This window comes from Gavialis gangeticus, unplaced genomic scaffold (assembly GCF_001723915.1).
Source record: "Gavialis gangeticus isolate Ggan-Ray unplaced genomic scaffold, GavGan_comp1, whole genome shotgun sequence".
In the NCBI taxonomy this organism is placed as follows: domain Eukaryota; kingdom Metazoa; phylum Chordata; order Crocodylia; family Gavialidae; genus Gavialis; species Gavialis gangeticus.
Window position 1 is genome coordinate 14,476,318 of NW_017729027.1, and position 15,689 is coordinate 14,492,006.

Sequence of the window (15,689 nt, forward strand, 5' to 3'; positions counted from 1 at the left end):
TTTTTTTTTTTTTTTTAACTGACAATCTGCAAATTTTTGACTGGCAACCAAATATTTTTACTCGGTTGCCAGTCAAAACAGTAAATACAAAAGATTTTTGTATTGATGCATGTTTTACATAATGTAAGTGCCACTCTTCTGTCTTGTTGCCAGTTACAAGGGCTGGATTCAAATCTAAAGGTTTTGAACACACTGCTAACAAACATAATAAAAAAAAGTTTGACTGCCAGTAAAAAAAAAAAATGTACAAAAAGAACTCTTGGGTTGGAAACTCTGCTTGACAGCAGCAGTGCCTCCATTCCAGGGGTCCTCTACTCACCCCCAACACTCTAATGTCCACAAACACACCCTTCCCCGTGCTGCCCCTCTGCCCAGTCTACCTCCCTCCCTCCTGGCCTTACTCCTGCTGGCCTCAATCCCTCCATTCCAGCACAAACCCTCCCCTAAAAGAAGCCTACCTGCAGGACTACAGGCAGTCAACAGGACTCAGCAGCAGCACATGGCTAGGGGGAAAGGCTACAAACCCCTGAAAAAAGACTCCCTGCAGGGTGTAGCATTCCCACTTAGATCCCTGGTTGTGAAGCTGTGCTATTCTTCTTCAACACTGCCTCCAGCTTCTTACTGACCATGGAGTTTCAATCAAACTCCGTTTTGTTTTTACGGACCACTTAATATTTTTAAATGATTTTACAGAGAAGCATTTTTAGCCTGATTATTTTACTGACTGTCTGTAGATTTACTGACATATGGCAACCCTGAACGTATTACCGGCGGGGGGAGTGGAAGGAGGAAAAACCCACAGCAAAAGAACATGCTAACATCACCCAACGAAGGTTTTCTCTTTCTAAGAAACTGCATGACCTATTATCCAGATGAAAGTGGAGAAAACGAAGGTCTCTTGAAACCCCAGCTAAATCATCCTACATCACTGTACTTTCATAAGTTACAATGATGTAGGTTGATTTAGCTGAAATATAGCACCTGATTTCCCATTTCGTGCAAGACCAAGCAACTGCACCCTTGACAAGCTAAGCAAGATAATGAACAACCAGTCTATCTATTTCACATTCAGCTTTTAAAGGCTCTTCATCTGGAAATGGGCACATATTCAAATGAAGTTATTAAGCTCTTTACCTGGTTATCTTGATCTTCAGAAAAATCTATAAGGTCATCTTCATTTACTTTACTGCCATCAGCTGAGTCTTCACTGTAGTTTAGCCTAATTTTGTGCAAGCCATCTGTATAAGCATAAGCAGTAGCATATTTTAAAAATATCATCTACAACATTTTTATTACTACACATTACACTTAGGTGCTATCACTAGTATCTGAGCTTCCTCATTCTGAGCTAGAAGAACTTTATTCTACATCATAGTATCATGGTGCTTAGGGTCGGAAGGGACCTAAACACACCATCAGGTCTGACCCCCCATCCCGGGTGGGAACGGGTGCTGGGGTCATATCACTGCAGCCAAATATCTGTCCAGCCTCCTCTTGAACACCCCACAAGGTAGGACTCTCTTGGGAGTCTATTCCAGAGCCTGGCAGCCCTAACTGTAAAGTAATGTCTCCTGATGTCCAGCCTGAACCTTCTCTCTAACAGTTTGTAGCTATTGTTCCTAGTAACCCCAGGTGGTGCCCGGGAGAACAAAGCCTTCCTCAATTCCCACTGGTCCTCCCTGGTGAGTTTGTAAACAACCACCAGACCTTCTCTCAGCCTTCTCTTGGCTTGGTATTAGCTTCGATCATGTAGACATACCCTAAGTGAAATGTTTCTTCCAACACTTGGGCTAGGTACAGACATTACACTTTTAATGGTCTTAGTGATTGAAACTGGTCTGTACTCATAACAGAATAGAAGTTCCGCACACACAGACTGGTTAAAAAAATGGTGGAACCCAATCTAAGATTTACTCCCCCACAAAGGGCAATGTGTGTTCTGTTTGCTACCAATATAATCTCTACCACTTACAGAAAACCATGCAACTTAGATTGATGTTGCCTTGGGGTTTCTGAATGTCTGCATCTAGCCTTGATCTATAATTGAAACACTTCTACTGTTGCATAAAGAATCCTGAGACCTACATGAGAAAATGAAACTAACCTACATGCATGTTTATGCCATCAGCGAAAAACAAAACAAACAACACTTGGCAAATCACTCTGATTTGCCAGCAATGTATGCCTTATCGGTATTTTAATGAATTTATCAACTGGTACCAAATAACTAGAAAAGAATAAATTACTACCTGTATTTAAGACAATGAGGTGGGGGAGAAGAAAGAGGTGTGTAAAAAACAATCTTTAGTTTAATCTCACTATTATGAAAAGCAGATCGACTGAGGGCTACAAATATGAAATAGCTGGAAAAAGCAACGTGCAATCTTGGGATATATCAGGAGGTATTTCCAGTAGCAACAGGAAAGTATTAGTGCCATTGTACCATTCTGATCAACAATATTCAAGGAAGATGTATTCCAAGAGGAGGAAGGGTAGAGCAGTGCTATGACATTGATAAGGGAAACGAAGAACCTATTTGATCAGAGATCAACAAGAGATTGGCTACTCTGGCCTAGCAACACAAAGGCTAAGAAGGATAAGACTGGTATATAAACTTAGTAAGGATTCAAAGCCAAAGGTCTGGAAAAAAGATCTATTTAAACTAACAAAAGTTTTGGTATAAGAACAAATGAGTGCAAGTTGTCCTAAAACACATTTAGGCTAGAAATTAGAACACATGGTCTAGCTGTAAGAGTGAGGTTTTGGAACAATTTAAAAATAATAGCAGGGCATAAAAAACCTCTAAAGAAACTCTACTCTTCCTTCCCTGCCCCCCCCACCCCTCAAAAAAACTACTCCATTTAGGATGAAATTTGATCAGTCTGTGAAAGGGATATGGCATGGTTGTCCATGACAGCAGGGAGCTGAACTGAGACCTAGAAGGTCCCTTCCCCACCAGTGTTATTTGCTGTAGTCTCTCTGCTCCTGACAAATAGGCAAATAAATACCCACATTTTAAATGTAAGATGGCAAAAATATTTAGTAATTTAGAGATACAAACCACTGAAACTCAAGATGTGCCTACCCCATTCAATCACCATGCTTTTCCAGGCACATGAATTAACCTTTCCATGCCTTCTTTCCTCCATCCATCATGCCTGGCTACCAAACACAAAATATTACTAGTGTTTATTATTGGTAAATTAATAGTAATATTATTATTACTAATATTTTTCTGCAGCTGGGTTAAAGTATCATTGGGCCTAATTTACAAATGATATAACAAAAGGATAGCCTTAAAGTAGACTGCCTAGTCAAGACTTACTCTTCTAACCTAAAACGAGTATTTTGTTGAGACTATTTTCTTGTTTTTACTACTAACTCATCTGATGACGCATTCACTACTCAACTTATGCTAACAGTTTGACCTGGGGTTAGAAAAGAAAGTTTTATATACTAAGATGTCTAATTTTCAGGAATTTAAAAACATATGAAAATGAGCTTGGAATGAAAGCTTTACAGATTTTAGATTCAAGGCATCCCTTGACAGGCTTGAGGAACCCTTCAGAAAATGGCAGCTTAGTTTTCATTCATTTTTTGACTCGAAAAAGTAATAGAGCAATTATTCTTCCGCAAAGAACCCAGAACAACCCTAACAAGTACAAAATATTTTGTAACATCATAGATTCCTATATGAAACATCTCAGTTTTATCCTGTGAATCATGTTTGCACACTTAACAATGATAACATTGGTCGCACCTCATAGCATCCTTGAAAGGATCCTGCGACAACACCCTGGGTAAGGATCACTGCCCCAAATGGTCTAAGCCCTACTATGCAAGGGACTACACCTCTCCCTTAGGCCCCATCATATCCCTTGCAGTGAGCTGAGAGCAACTTTCCACAAGTACCATCAATATGCCAAGTCTGCTTGCTGAAAATGCATGCAAGGTCATTCCCAGCAGGTGCTCCTCAAGTTTGGAATTCTCTCCCCTGAAGCCTGCCAGAGCTCAGGTCCAGACATTTTTCTGAAGTTCTGCAAGACTTTCCTATTTGGTCAGATATTTAGCAAAAAGCTAGGCCAATATATTGTTAGGGGCAGAGGTGTCACTGTCTTATGTTTATATTCTAGTCCCATTTAAGTTGGGTTTTTTTGTTCTCCTGTTTTATAAGTATTCTGCTTCTCTAATTATAGACCACCCTGAACTTAATCAGGAAGGGCAGCATATTCACTGAATAAACTAATAAAAATGGTAAATGATCCTAAGGTAACAAGCCAACTGAGAACAAAGAACGTATGCTATACCCACAGTATGGCATACAATCTCTCATAAAGCAGCAAATTAGAGAAAAGAACTGGGGATGCTTACCTTAATACAACCTCTTGATTCAACGCCAGAACAAAAATAGTTAATACAATCTTTGAATGTATATAAAGGGAAATATAAAATAGAGCAAGGATTTATTATTAATATTGAGTGGCATGTAGAGGCCTTGCTTATGGAACAAGATCCCACTAAGGGCTGTATTTTTTCAATCTGACTGTGAAGAAAAAAAAGCAAGAGAGAGAACACTGGATAATATTGATCAGCATAAGTAGGTAGCAGTCTCAGCATATTAGAAGTCTAAGCACTGTCAATTTTTGGTAAACATCATAAGAAGAGACTGGTTTAAAGAGGGAATTAACAAAGGGGTTGTTGATGGGGGACAACAAGGTAGTAGTACTGATGTTCACAAGAAGCTTGTCCCTTTTTGGAAGAGCAGCATGAAGGTGCTTGTTTGAAAAACAAACAAACAACAGAGACTGTATCACTGGTTGACTGGAGACAGAATTTGACTTCAGTATAGTGAATAAACAAGGATAGGCGGGTGAAGGTAAGATGAAAAGGACTTTCAAAAGTAAGAGTTACTTGATCTTGAATGTTATAAAGAAGACTAAGTCAGCAGAGGGAGACCAAGGAAGGGGTAATACTGTTAAAGCAACCAGCTTAGAAACAGCAGCCCTCTGGGAGGATATGAAAGGGAAAAATAGCATTTGTCAGAGAAAAAGAATGTTGCACTAACTGAGAAGTGATGAGAGTCTGGACAAGAGTTTTAGGTATACGGATGAATACAAAAGGCCCTCCATCTTAGGTTAGGTGGAGGGGATAAGGAGGGGCAGGGGGTGCAGCAGGTGGGAACAGACAACAGAACACCCCAAACATCAAAGACTTAGAACTTGAAGCTGAATTCAGAGAACTTCAAAGTAAAAAAAAGAGGATGCCCAGGTTGCAGAAGAAGAATGAAAGTGTCCCACAGCAATTACAAAGAATAGATTGGCAGCAGATTACAAGGGCTTTTCTAGCTATGGTGAACCTGAGGTGATGATCAGGTGTATGTCAAGAAATGTCAGAAAAACAAGATGATATCTGAGGAGGAAACCTGTCTGGAGTATGGATGGAGATCTGGGATCATCTTTAGTGATGGTAGCTGAATTTGTGTTTGCAGATGAGACTGCCCGATTACTTGAAAATCAAGTGAAAAGGGAGAAGATACGAATCACCAAGGACAGAGTCCTCTGGGGCCCTCACAGAAAGCTGGTGCAAAGAGTCAAGGACAGGACACACTAAATAAATTTTTAGAGAAGCAGGAGAACACCAAGAGAGAACAGAGTAATTATGCTCTTGTGGCTTCCATTTTTAAGGGGAAAAAAAGCAGTAAGACTTTTACTAGAACACTATGTCCAGTTCTGGTAACCCCACTTCAAGGAAGTGGAAAAACTCTTGGAAAAGTTCAAAAGAGAACCACAGAAATGACCCTGAAATAAAGATCTGAAATAAATCTTAAGTGATCTAGATCCTCCAAGCTGCTAAGAAGTTTCTCCAGTCTTTACTCAACTTTCCAGTCCTTTTCCTTTATCTTCATCACTTGCCTGTGAATCCTTTCATTGTTTTTTCCCTACTTCTTAAAATACAGTACCCAAAATTGAATGTGGTATTTAGGAGGAGACCTAACCAATCCTGAATAAAGTCTTGCCATGTCTTGCATACAAATGGTTTTGTTCATGCATTTGCTTTTTCATCCTAGTAGCACCCTTTCTAGCCGTGCTACTGCCAAGCCAGTTATCCTACATTTTGTACTTGTGTGGGTTTTTTTTTCTTTTCCTAAAATAAGTCTATTATATGTAGTAAACAAATTTGGGCTGCAGGATGCAAATGAGTCTCTTGTTTGGTTCATTTGCTCAGAATTTGTGAGGTATGAAGCTGATGAGGCAGGGGTTGGAACAATACAAAAGGTTGCTCATGTGATTAAGGCATGTTTGAAAAAATATTTGCCCCACACTGCTATGCAATGATGGGTAAGGGCAATAGCACAAAGTATTTCCAAGCAACTACAAAAGTGAAGTTACTTACCAACAGCTAGAGTTCTTCAAGATGCATTACCCATATGCATATTCTCATTTGTGGGAGGGGGTTCAATTATACAACTGTGCCCCAGAAAATGACATGAACATATGAGCCCAAAATGATGGGATGCCCAGGGACAGGCGTTTAAAATGGGACTATCCTGGTGACAATGTGACATATGGGCACCCTACCTTAAATTGAGTAATTGAATTGAAGTACTTTCTCTTCTAATCACAGCATCTGGCAGAGGCTTCTGCAATTGTGTGATGATTTTGCAAAAGGTGTTCATGAAACACTAGCTGGTGGCCCTGGAGATGTTACTTACAGGGTCATTATGCTACTATGGAAGTAAGCTGGGTTTGGTGGAATGAGCTCTTAGCAGTTTCATAGCACAGCTTTGTACAGCTATAGATTTGTTTGCTACCGGTGGGCTGGTATCATTGTGCCTTTACATTTCTTAGCTATTGATCCAATAAGCCATGGAAACTTTCTGAGCAACCTGGTTCTGTGAAGTCAGCAGGACAAAATTTTCAGTAAGAATAAGCACCAGCAGTTGGCCTGTTGCCCCAAATGAATGCTTGAGGGCACAGTTGGAAACTGGGTGTTAGTCCTCAAGGTCACCTTCTCTGTGGAAAAGGTGGTACCATATGGGGGTTTTGCCATAAGAGCTTGTATCTCACACACTCTCCTTACCAACAAAAACACTATTAGAAAGCTTGTTTTCATGGAAAGTGAACAAGGGAACACATTATCATAGGCTCATATGGCCCGCTCGTTAGGGATAAGAGAAACAAATTTAGGTCCTATTGCAGAATTAGATTGCTCACTTTGAGAAAAAATTACTGGACAGGACCTTAGGGAAACTGAGGCCCTTCAGTGAAAAACTGACTAGCAGGTGAGATGCCTAAAGACCTGCCAGAGAGATGAACTGAGATGAGAGGACGATCAGCATATCTGAGGTCCATAAAAGGCCTGGCTAAGATTATCTTCCATGCCTAACAACAAGATGAAAATCTGTTCTGCTTCATCAAGCAGGTATGCCTGACAGTCCTTTCTACTGTGGACGAGAACATTCTTAGCTTGGATCAAGCATTCTCACTACCTGAGAAAGCCATCTAGCATTTAGGCTATACAGTAGATGGAACAGAACATCTTCCTTCCTCTCAAAGTCAGCTGGTCTGGACTCGCGAGTTGGCTGGACTTGTTGTCTCAGGTGGTCTGCTCATTGCCCAGAGCCAGGATCCAAAATGTCATGGAAGGATTACTGAGACTTATTCAGCCCTCTGACTACTATCCCATGCTGCTCATTCATGTGGGCACCAATGATACTGCCTGAGAAGATCAAAAGTGACTATAGGGCTCTGGGTCCAGGTGAAGGGGATGGAGGCTCAGGTGGTAATCTCCTTGATACTTCAAGTCAACGAGAAGGGCCTGAGCAGAAGCAGGTGCATCCTGAAGATCAATGCATGGCTGCACAGACGGTGTTGCCAACAAGGATGACCAAAGGATGATGTTCCAAGAAGGATTGCCAGGAAGAAATGAGATCCACCTGATGACAAGAAGGAAAAGCATCCTTATAGACAGGCTCAGTAAGCTAGTGAGGACAACTTTAAACTAGTTGCACCAGGGGATGGAAACCAAAGCCCTGATGGAAGTGGGTGACTTGGAGGAAGCGCAAACAGAAGGGGGCAACAAGGGAGGTGTTCTCATTTTCTTTCTGAGAAACTAGGGCAATTGGCTAGTTACCTCAGATGTCTGTACACAAATGCAAGGAGCCTGGGAAACGAGCAGGAAGAATTGAAAAAGTCCTTGCACAGTCATGGAACTAACAGATGTAATTGAAAATAACAGAGTTGGTGGGAGCTCGCTTAACTGGAGCACTGTCACAGATGGGTACAAACTGTTCAGGAAGGACAAGCATGAGAAAATAAGGACAAGTTGCACTTTATCTAAGAACCATATGGATTGCTCAGAGCTCCAGTATGAAACTGGAGATAGGTCTGCTGAAAGTTTCTGGGTTGGGGTCAGAGGGAAAAGCAACAAAGGAAATGTCGTGGCGGAGGGTCTGCTGTAGACCACCAGACCAGGAGGATGTGGTGGATGAGGCTTTCTTCAAACAGCTAATGGAAGTTTCCCAATCACAGGTCCTGGTTCTCATGGGGGACCCTGACATTCAGCAGTGCACAGGCAATCCCGAAAGTTCTTGGACAGTGTTGGGGACAACTTCCTGGTGCACATGCTGGAGTGGCCAATTGTGGCCGTGCTCTTCTCGACCTGCTGCTTACAAACAGGGAAGGATTGGTGGAGAATGTAGTAGTCGATGGCAACATGGGCAGCCGCAACCACGAGGTGCTTGAGTTCAGGATCCTGAGCAAAGGTAGGAAGAACAGAAGAGTAAGGACCCTGGACTTCAGAAAAGCAGACTTTGACTCATTCAGGGAACTCATGGGCAGGATCCTATGGGAGGCCAGTGTGAGAGGGAGAGGAGTCCAGGAGAGCTGGCTGAACTTTAGAGAAACCTTACTCAGGGTGCAGAAACAAGCCATCCCAATGTGCAGGAATACTAGCTTGTAGGGCAGAAGACCAGGTTAGCTTAGCAAACTCTTCAGTATGCTAAAACCCAAAAAGGAAGCTTATAAGAAGTGGAATCTTGGGCAAACAACTAAGGAGGAGTATAGGAGTATTGCTTGGCATGCAAGGATGAAGTCACAAAGGCCAACTGGAGTTGCAGCTAGCAAGGGATGTGAAGGGTAACAAAAAGGGTTTCTACAAGTATGTCAGCAACAAGAGGAGGATGAGGGAAAGCGTGGAGATAAATCTAGTGACAGAGCATGCAGAAAAGGCTGAAGTACTCGATGCTTTTTCACCTCAGTCTTCCCAGGCAAGGTCATCTCCCAGACTACTGCACCTGGGAGTTGAGCAACCAACAGTGGCAAAAGAACAGGTTACAGATAGGGGTGCACCAATGAAGATTTTTCTTGGCCGATACCAACAGCTGATGGTTAATCAACCACATCAGCCAATGCTGATCCAATAACTGATATTTACTAACAGTGCAAGGCATTTTAAGCTACTGACATAAACCTTTCTTTTGTTTGTTTTGCAAATATGCCTCCTGCCTGCCTAAGGATCTTCTTATTCCCACGCACTTCACTCCCATGCCCACAGCTCCTACCTGCAGCCTCGCTCCCCGCACAGCCTGTGCTGCCGTCCTGAGTCGGAGGGGTGGACCCTCACACAGACAGCAGTGCCAGGTGCATTTGGAGTCCCATCGCACACCACTGCCTCAGTGCCAGCAGGCCTCACGTAGCCAAGCTCCTGCGGCTGCCAGGGAGAAGTCACTTCTGCAAAGGCACCCAGTACAGAAGAGAACCATGCCTTTGAAAAGTGGGCCTTCACAGTAGCATGGATCTCTTTCAGGAAGCACAAACCTCACAACATATCACAGCTGCCACAGCTGTTCTGCACCCACCATAGGGCCCTTCATATCGCAGATAGTCATCCTCGCACCTCTGAAGCATGAGATTCCATCTTTCTATAGTCTCAAAAATCACACTGACCAGGAGAGCCTGGGGGTTAATCATTCTGAATTGGAAGCTCATGTAGGAATTGGATGAATGGTGGCACGGAAGTAGACACTCTAAGTCAAGACACAAACCTATGCCCTGGATGCAATAAGGGTGTTATTGACACCAGTGATCACTGTGAACTTGTAAGTGTATGCATTCCTCAGTCCCTCTTGCTGAACTGGCTCAGTCTCCTGGTTTTCTTGTCCTTATTCAACTTGTGATTCTCACTCCCTACCACAACTATTAAGAGTCAGGATGAGTCTGCAGGTAACTCAGTAGACCTGGAAGGGATTTTGTCCCTTTTATCTGCCTTCCTGGCAGTTGAGTGGCAAGATGCAGGGGTTTTGCCATCCATCATCTTAGCTGAATCTATGATTGCCTCAACTAATGGGCAAGGTTCATCTTGCAACACCCAAATGGCAATCTATGTCAGCCAGGGAATTTGACTGTTCTGAAATGTTCTATGGGGAAGATTCTCAGAGTGTCTGTGACTCTTTCTATTAGTTTGTGGAAACCCCCAATATCTATGGAGGATTTGGGTGTTGATTGAACTAAAGTGGGTCTTGGACAGAAGTATTCCCTTGACTGTCTTTTTTTTTTTTGCTATGGATACTGAATGGTCACTGCAACTCAGGGAAAAACAAAAACTTTTCTTCCAGAACCTGAGTACAGGTTTTGAAAGACAAGTGTCCCTCTGGACTATTGAGGGAGCTACTGAAAGCTCCAAGGCCAGACAGGTACAGGTGGTTATGCTGGGAGCTATAGTGCTGAAATGTTAGGTTCTGCTGATTAATCCATGCAGTCCCTGTCTTGTCATGAACGCGTGCAGTACCAGAAGTGGCTGTGAACCTGGGCTTGAGAAAGTTCCTAGATAGCATTCAGATTGAGAGAGTTCTGCCAGTGTTGGCAACAGGACCCGTGTTGGGTGAAGTGGAGCACCCATTACTGGTGACTGTTTCTCCTTGGCATGAATGATCAGAGGTAGGAGACAGAGAAAAAATGCGAGAGGGAGAAGTTGGAACCAATGGAAGACAGATGAGACTGCAGGCTATCCCAGAAAGAAAAAAAACAAACAAACTACCTCACACAGGTTTCCTGGGAAGACAAAACTATAGAAGATATTTAAAAAAGTAGTACAGGTCTGTAGTCCTTCCTAAGTTTTGAAATTGCTAGGACACACAAGCAGTTCTGTCTATAGCCAGATTGAGGAACTAGAAGTGCACACAGCCCTTTATCCTTTCAGTACTGGAGCATAGGAGGGGGCATGGTGAATGCACACTCTTTGGATACTGGCAAGGCAAAAAACAAAAACAAAAAACCCTCTGGTCAAAGCACAGGGTGCAAGACCCCATAGATGAGAATGTGTACGTAGACAATTACCTGAAGAATTTTAGCCTCTTAATTTTGTGTGTGCCTGGCTTGAATCACCTAGGGACTGATTTCCACAAGTGTGGAGCTCTCAGAACTATAATTGAGGACAGTGGGGGCTTAGAGGTTTAACACTTCTGGGTGTGGGGGGTGAGAGGGAACCACAACAACCAACCAACAAAGTTGTATACATCTAGTTGGTCAGTCCACCACTGTGGTACTCAAAGTGAGATAACAATCCTGAAAATGACTTAATCTGTGCTCACATTTAAAATGGAATTTAATAACTCCATTTCTTTCTAGGATCTTAATAATTAGCACAAGGCCATTAATGTTTGTGAAATACCCATATAGCTGTGTTAATCCCATGAGGAGATCACTCTCTCTCACGCAGCACTTATTTCTTGAAGTCCTGCCCATCACGTACACTGAAGGTGAAGAAAAATGTTAAAGTGAGAAGTATCAAAAGAAAATGTAGGGAAAGGAAAAAAAAGTTGCACAGCTGAGATACCATGCTTCTTATGACAAACTTACTGTAATTCATCTTCTACCCTTAAGCATTCCACTAAACTTGTAAAATGACATACCCATAGGTTGTGTGGTGGTTCTATATTCACTCTGCATGTCATTTTCATCTGTAGTCCTATGATCAAGTTTATGACATGCAGATTCCACAGGCGCAGGTTCTTCTGCGTCACTGTCTATTTGGTTTACTTTTTTAAAACCACTTTTCCCCCTACAAGGGCTTCTTCGACAATATGGTAAATCGCTGTCCTCTGTTTCAGTGTTCAGCTCAGGTAAACACATATTATGCTTTTTGCTCAGCATCTTCTTTACTGTAGACTTGGAAGGAGAGCTTTGTGAAGTAGTATCAAACTCATTTGGCAAAGGAGATGGAGAATTAATCTCTCTTTCTGAAGAGGCTTTTATCTGCACTGCAGCATTTTCATGGTAGTGGGGATTTGGCTCATATCTGGATTTTTCTAAACCAGGAAAACAGATGACAGCCAGAAACCAGTGGGCACTACAAAGAAAAAAAAATGAGTTAAGAGCAATTAATAAATACATTACTTAATATTTAAGGTTAAATAAAAGCAAATAAAAACTAGTTAGCGGTAACTGACTGGTTGATTTGTTTTTCACTTTCCTGAACATATTTACTTTAAGAGTCCACAATCCTCTCTCCAAAGGCAGGATTTTCACTACTAAATTTGTTAGTCAGATACGATTATTTTTTTAAAAAAGGAACCTACCTGGGTTTTCCTTTAAATTTGCTCATACTTCAAAGTTCTTCCTCTTTGAAGCTTAAAACAGGGAGGTTTTAATTAATCTTCTGTTCTATATGGTGTGAATTGATTAAATGTAAGCTAATTTAAGGTTGTACATAGGTTCAGTGCTAGCAGCCCAGCTAGCCAGACCTGCAGCTAACATGGCCAACTGTCTTCCCTCCTCCAGAATGTCCTGTCACTTACTAAAACACAAAGTCAAGCTATACATTATATAGATGAATCAGGGTTTTAACTAGTGGGTCCCTGCCACCCCCTGACCCCAAATTAGGCACCAAATTCTCAGCAGTCAGTGGTAATTAGGTTCCTAAATTGTTGTTGAAAGTGGTATTTGGTATGCTGAAAACTCCACCATTCTCTCATTTCTTCCAAATGCACAAATTAAGCTACTGGAGGTAAATGCTGTGCCAAATGCAAACATTTCACATGTCAATTTGTTCCCGTGTTTAACATAAGCATTACCATCAACTTGTAAAACAGCCTGGCAAAGTTCACTGGCATCTAAATGAAAATGACTAACTACTTCAACTTCTGAATTATAGTTTTCTATGCTGGAGATTTCCATCATTAGCAGTTGAATCAATAAATCAAATGATCTTAAAATGGCATCATAGTACAGTTGAGTCCAAATCGCCCATTTGGTTCTATCAAGTATTCTCACAAATCTTCCTTCAATCACTTTTCCTTGCTCTTTATCCCACAGTTCCCAACAAAACTGCTGCAAGCCACAATTGTGTAGGATTTTGAGAAGACTTTCTGGAAGCAGAGATCAAACTCCAGTAACCCCATAAAAAAAGTCAGCCACTTATACAGCATATCAGTTCTCTCTACACATTACATTTATGCTGCAGTTAATGTGCATTGATCCCCTATGCCCAGCAGCTGGGACAGAGTTGTCAGGCATGGGGCTTTGACGATGAGCTGTCAGCCCTGGCCCCAGACCACACCAGGACCAGTTTGAATCCCTGGGGCAGTCCCAGGGCAAGAGCTGACAATCAGCTGATCACTGGTCCTGGCTAAATGTACAAGTACTTGTCTTTCAATTTGCTACTGCAGGAAGAACCTAGATTTATGATCCTGGACTTCCCCTGCACTGGTCAGTAGTAATGATGTGATTGGAATCTGATTTCTGATCCCAAATCATGCTTTCTGCCATGCACAGGTGTAATGGTAGGAGGTGTGATTGTTGGGATGGGGAAATGAGATCCCATCATGCCATTACACAAACATAAGCTGGGACCATCCTGAAAACCAAGGACAGGCTGGATCTCCTAAAAAAAAGTGCAGCTCAAGTATACTGGAAGTATATTTCGAGAGGTGGAAAAGAAATTCAAACAACAGAATTCCTACTGCATAACAGAGATGTTCAGGGGCTCTCTGGGTTCCCTGGAGTAACCTGCACCCTACTTCTTTCAAGATGCAGTTTAGTCAACATAATGAGACAGAGTGGCTGGAAAAGGAGAATACAAAGCAGAGGGTACAAACTTTCCAAAAGTAGGAAGAAATTTTCTGCATCTTTGAGGTGATGAGGCTCTGGTTCCTGCAGTATCAGGCCACTAGAATAAGAGTTCTGGTCACCATGGAAACTGAATAATAGGTAGCCACCCCAGTGAAAATGGCATTCGCCTGGGGGTTGCAAGTTCATGGGGGTACTTTGGCACGGAACCTGAGCACTGCAATACATAAAATGGCACGTGTGCCACAGGGCGTGGAAGGATTTGAACAACTGATATGCAAGAACTATCCTGTAGTTTTAGAAATGACATGCAATTTTTATCTAGGCCCCCTTCATCAAAGCCAGGGACATGAACAGAAAAAGTGTGATGCAAGCCTTATTAGGTAATCAGAGTTAGAACTTAGATGGTCAAACTGAGTGCCTACGAAAAAGGCATGTTTCAAGAATTTTTGAAAACTGGCTTTTTCAGACACTTGCATAAAAAGCACACACTTCACTGGAATGAACTGAACCTGAATCAACATAGGTTCCCTTTGATTCTGCATACCCATTGATCTGTAGGTTATGGAGCCATACCTCTGAAGACAAAGATAGAAACTAGTTTTGCTACACATTCAGCAGGTACAGAATGGTCTACATAGGCTTGTATTAGTACCTGAATGCCTCACAAACAAATGTATCTGTAAGATAATGCTGTGACATAGGGAATAATTATACCCCTTTTTATAAGTGATGTACGGAGGCAGAAAGATTAAGCAACTGCCCACATCACAAGCAGCTTACAGCAGTTAAGAATTGAATCCAAATCTCTAAAATCCCAGTCTAGCATTTTTGTCATGTAACCATCCTTGTGTACTTGGAAGATTAACAGCAGGTAGCAATGCCTGATACTATTGCAATCCCTTTGAGTTCAGCAACGTGGGTATTTTAGTTTCTGCTTGTTGTAGTACATACAACTTTAAAAAACAGGTGGAGGTACTTACAAAAACTATGGAGAAAGGAGATCTCCAGGTACCATGAAGCCCCTGCTAGCCTTATGGCCACCAGGGAAAGAGCAAAAATTGGAAACTGGAGAAGGGAGGAAAAGCCCAGAGCAGCAGCATTGGGAATGATAGGAGGAAACAGTAGCTGGACTTCAGGTTGCATATTAACCTCTTAGGGGCCTTTGAAGCCCTTGGGCCAACACTTGGACAGCCCTGATCTGGACTCTACTTCCTTAGCTTTACTTTTGAAAAAGTTGAGATTTATTACATCCACTGCTCTCCCCTGCACCTACAAGGCTTGGTTGGGCATAATTTGCTTTTGTCAAATTAATGATGGCTGTTACTCATCACTTTGTTATCCTTTGGGTACTTGGAAAAATATTCTTTGATGATAACTCCATCATCTTTCCATATATCAAAGTTGGACAGATCAGTCTGTAATTTCCTAGGGCCCTCCTGTTTGTACAGATACAAACTATATTTGCCCTTTTCCAGTGCTGAGATCTCACTCGACTTCCACTTTCCCCAAAGACAACACTTAATATTTTTACAATTACTTTAGTCAACTCCTTGAGTACTGCAAGAGAATTTCATCATGCCCTGCAACAGCATGTTACAATTGTCACTGCCCTTACAGCAG

At 42.0% G+C, this 15,689-nt stretch overlaps 1 protein-coding gene across 1 annotated transcript in view; it reads right to left on the reverse strand.

The window, feature by feature from the left end:
* Positions 1 to 15,689, reverse strand: part of SENP6 (SUMO1/sentrin specific peptidase 6) — a gene marked incomplete at its 5' end in the record, with an annotated part of 145,185 nt that overhangs the window by 17,336 nt on the left and 112,160 nt on the right. The window contains 2 exons of the mRNA XM_019520459.1: positions 1,135 to 1,238; positions 11,912 to 12,348. Of these exons, the coding sequence (XP_019376004.1) occupies positions 1,135 to 1,238; positions 11,912 to 12,348 (541 nt within the window). The remainder of the gene's footprint in view (positions 1 to 1,134; positions 1,239 to 11,911; positions 12,349 to 15,689) is intronic.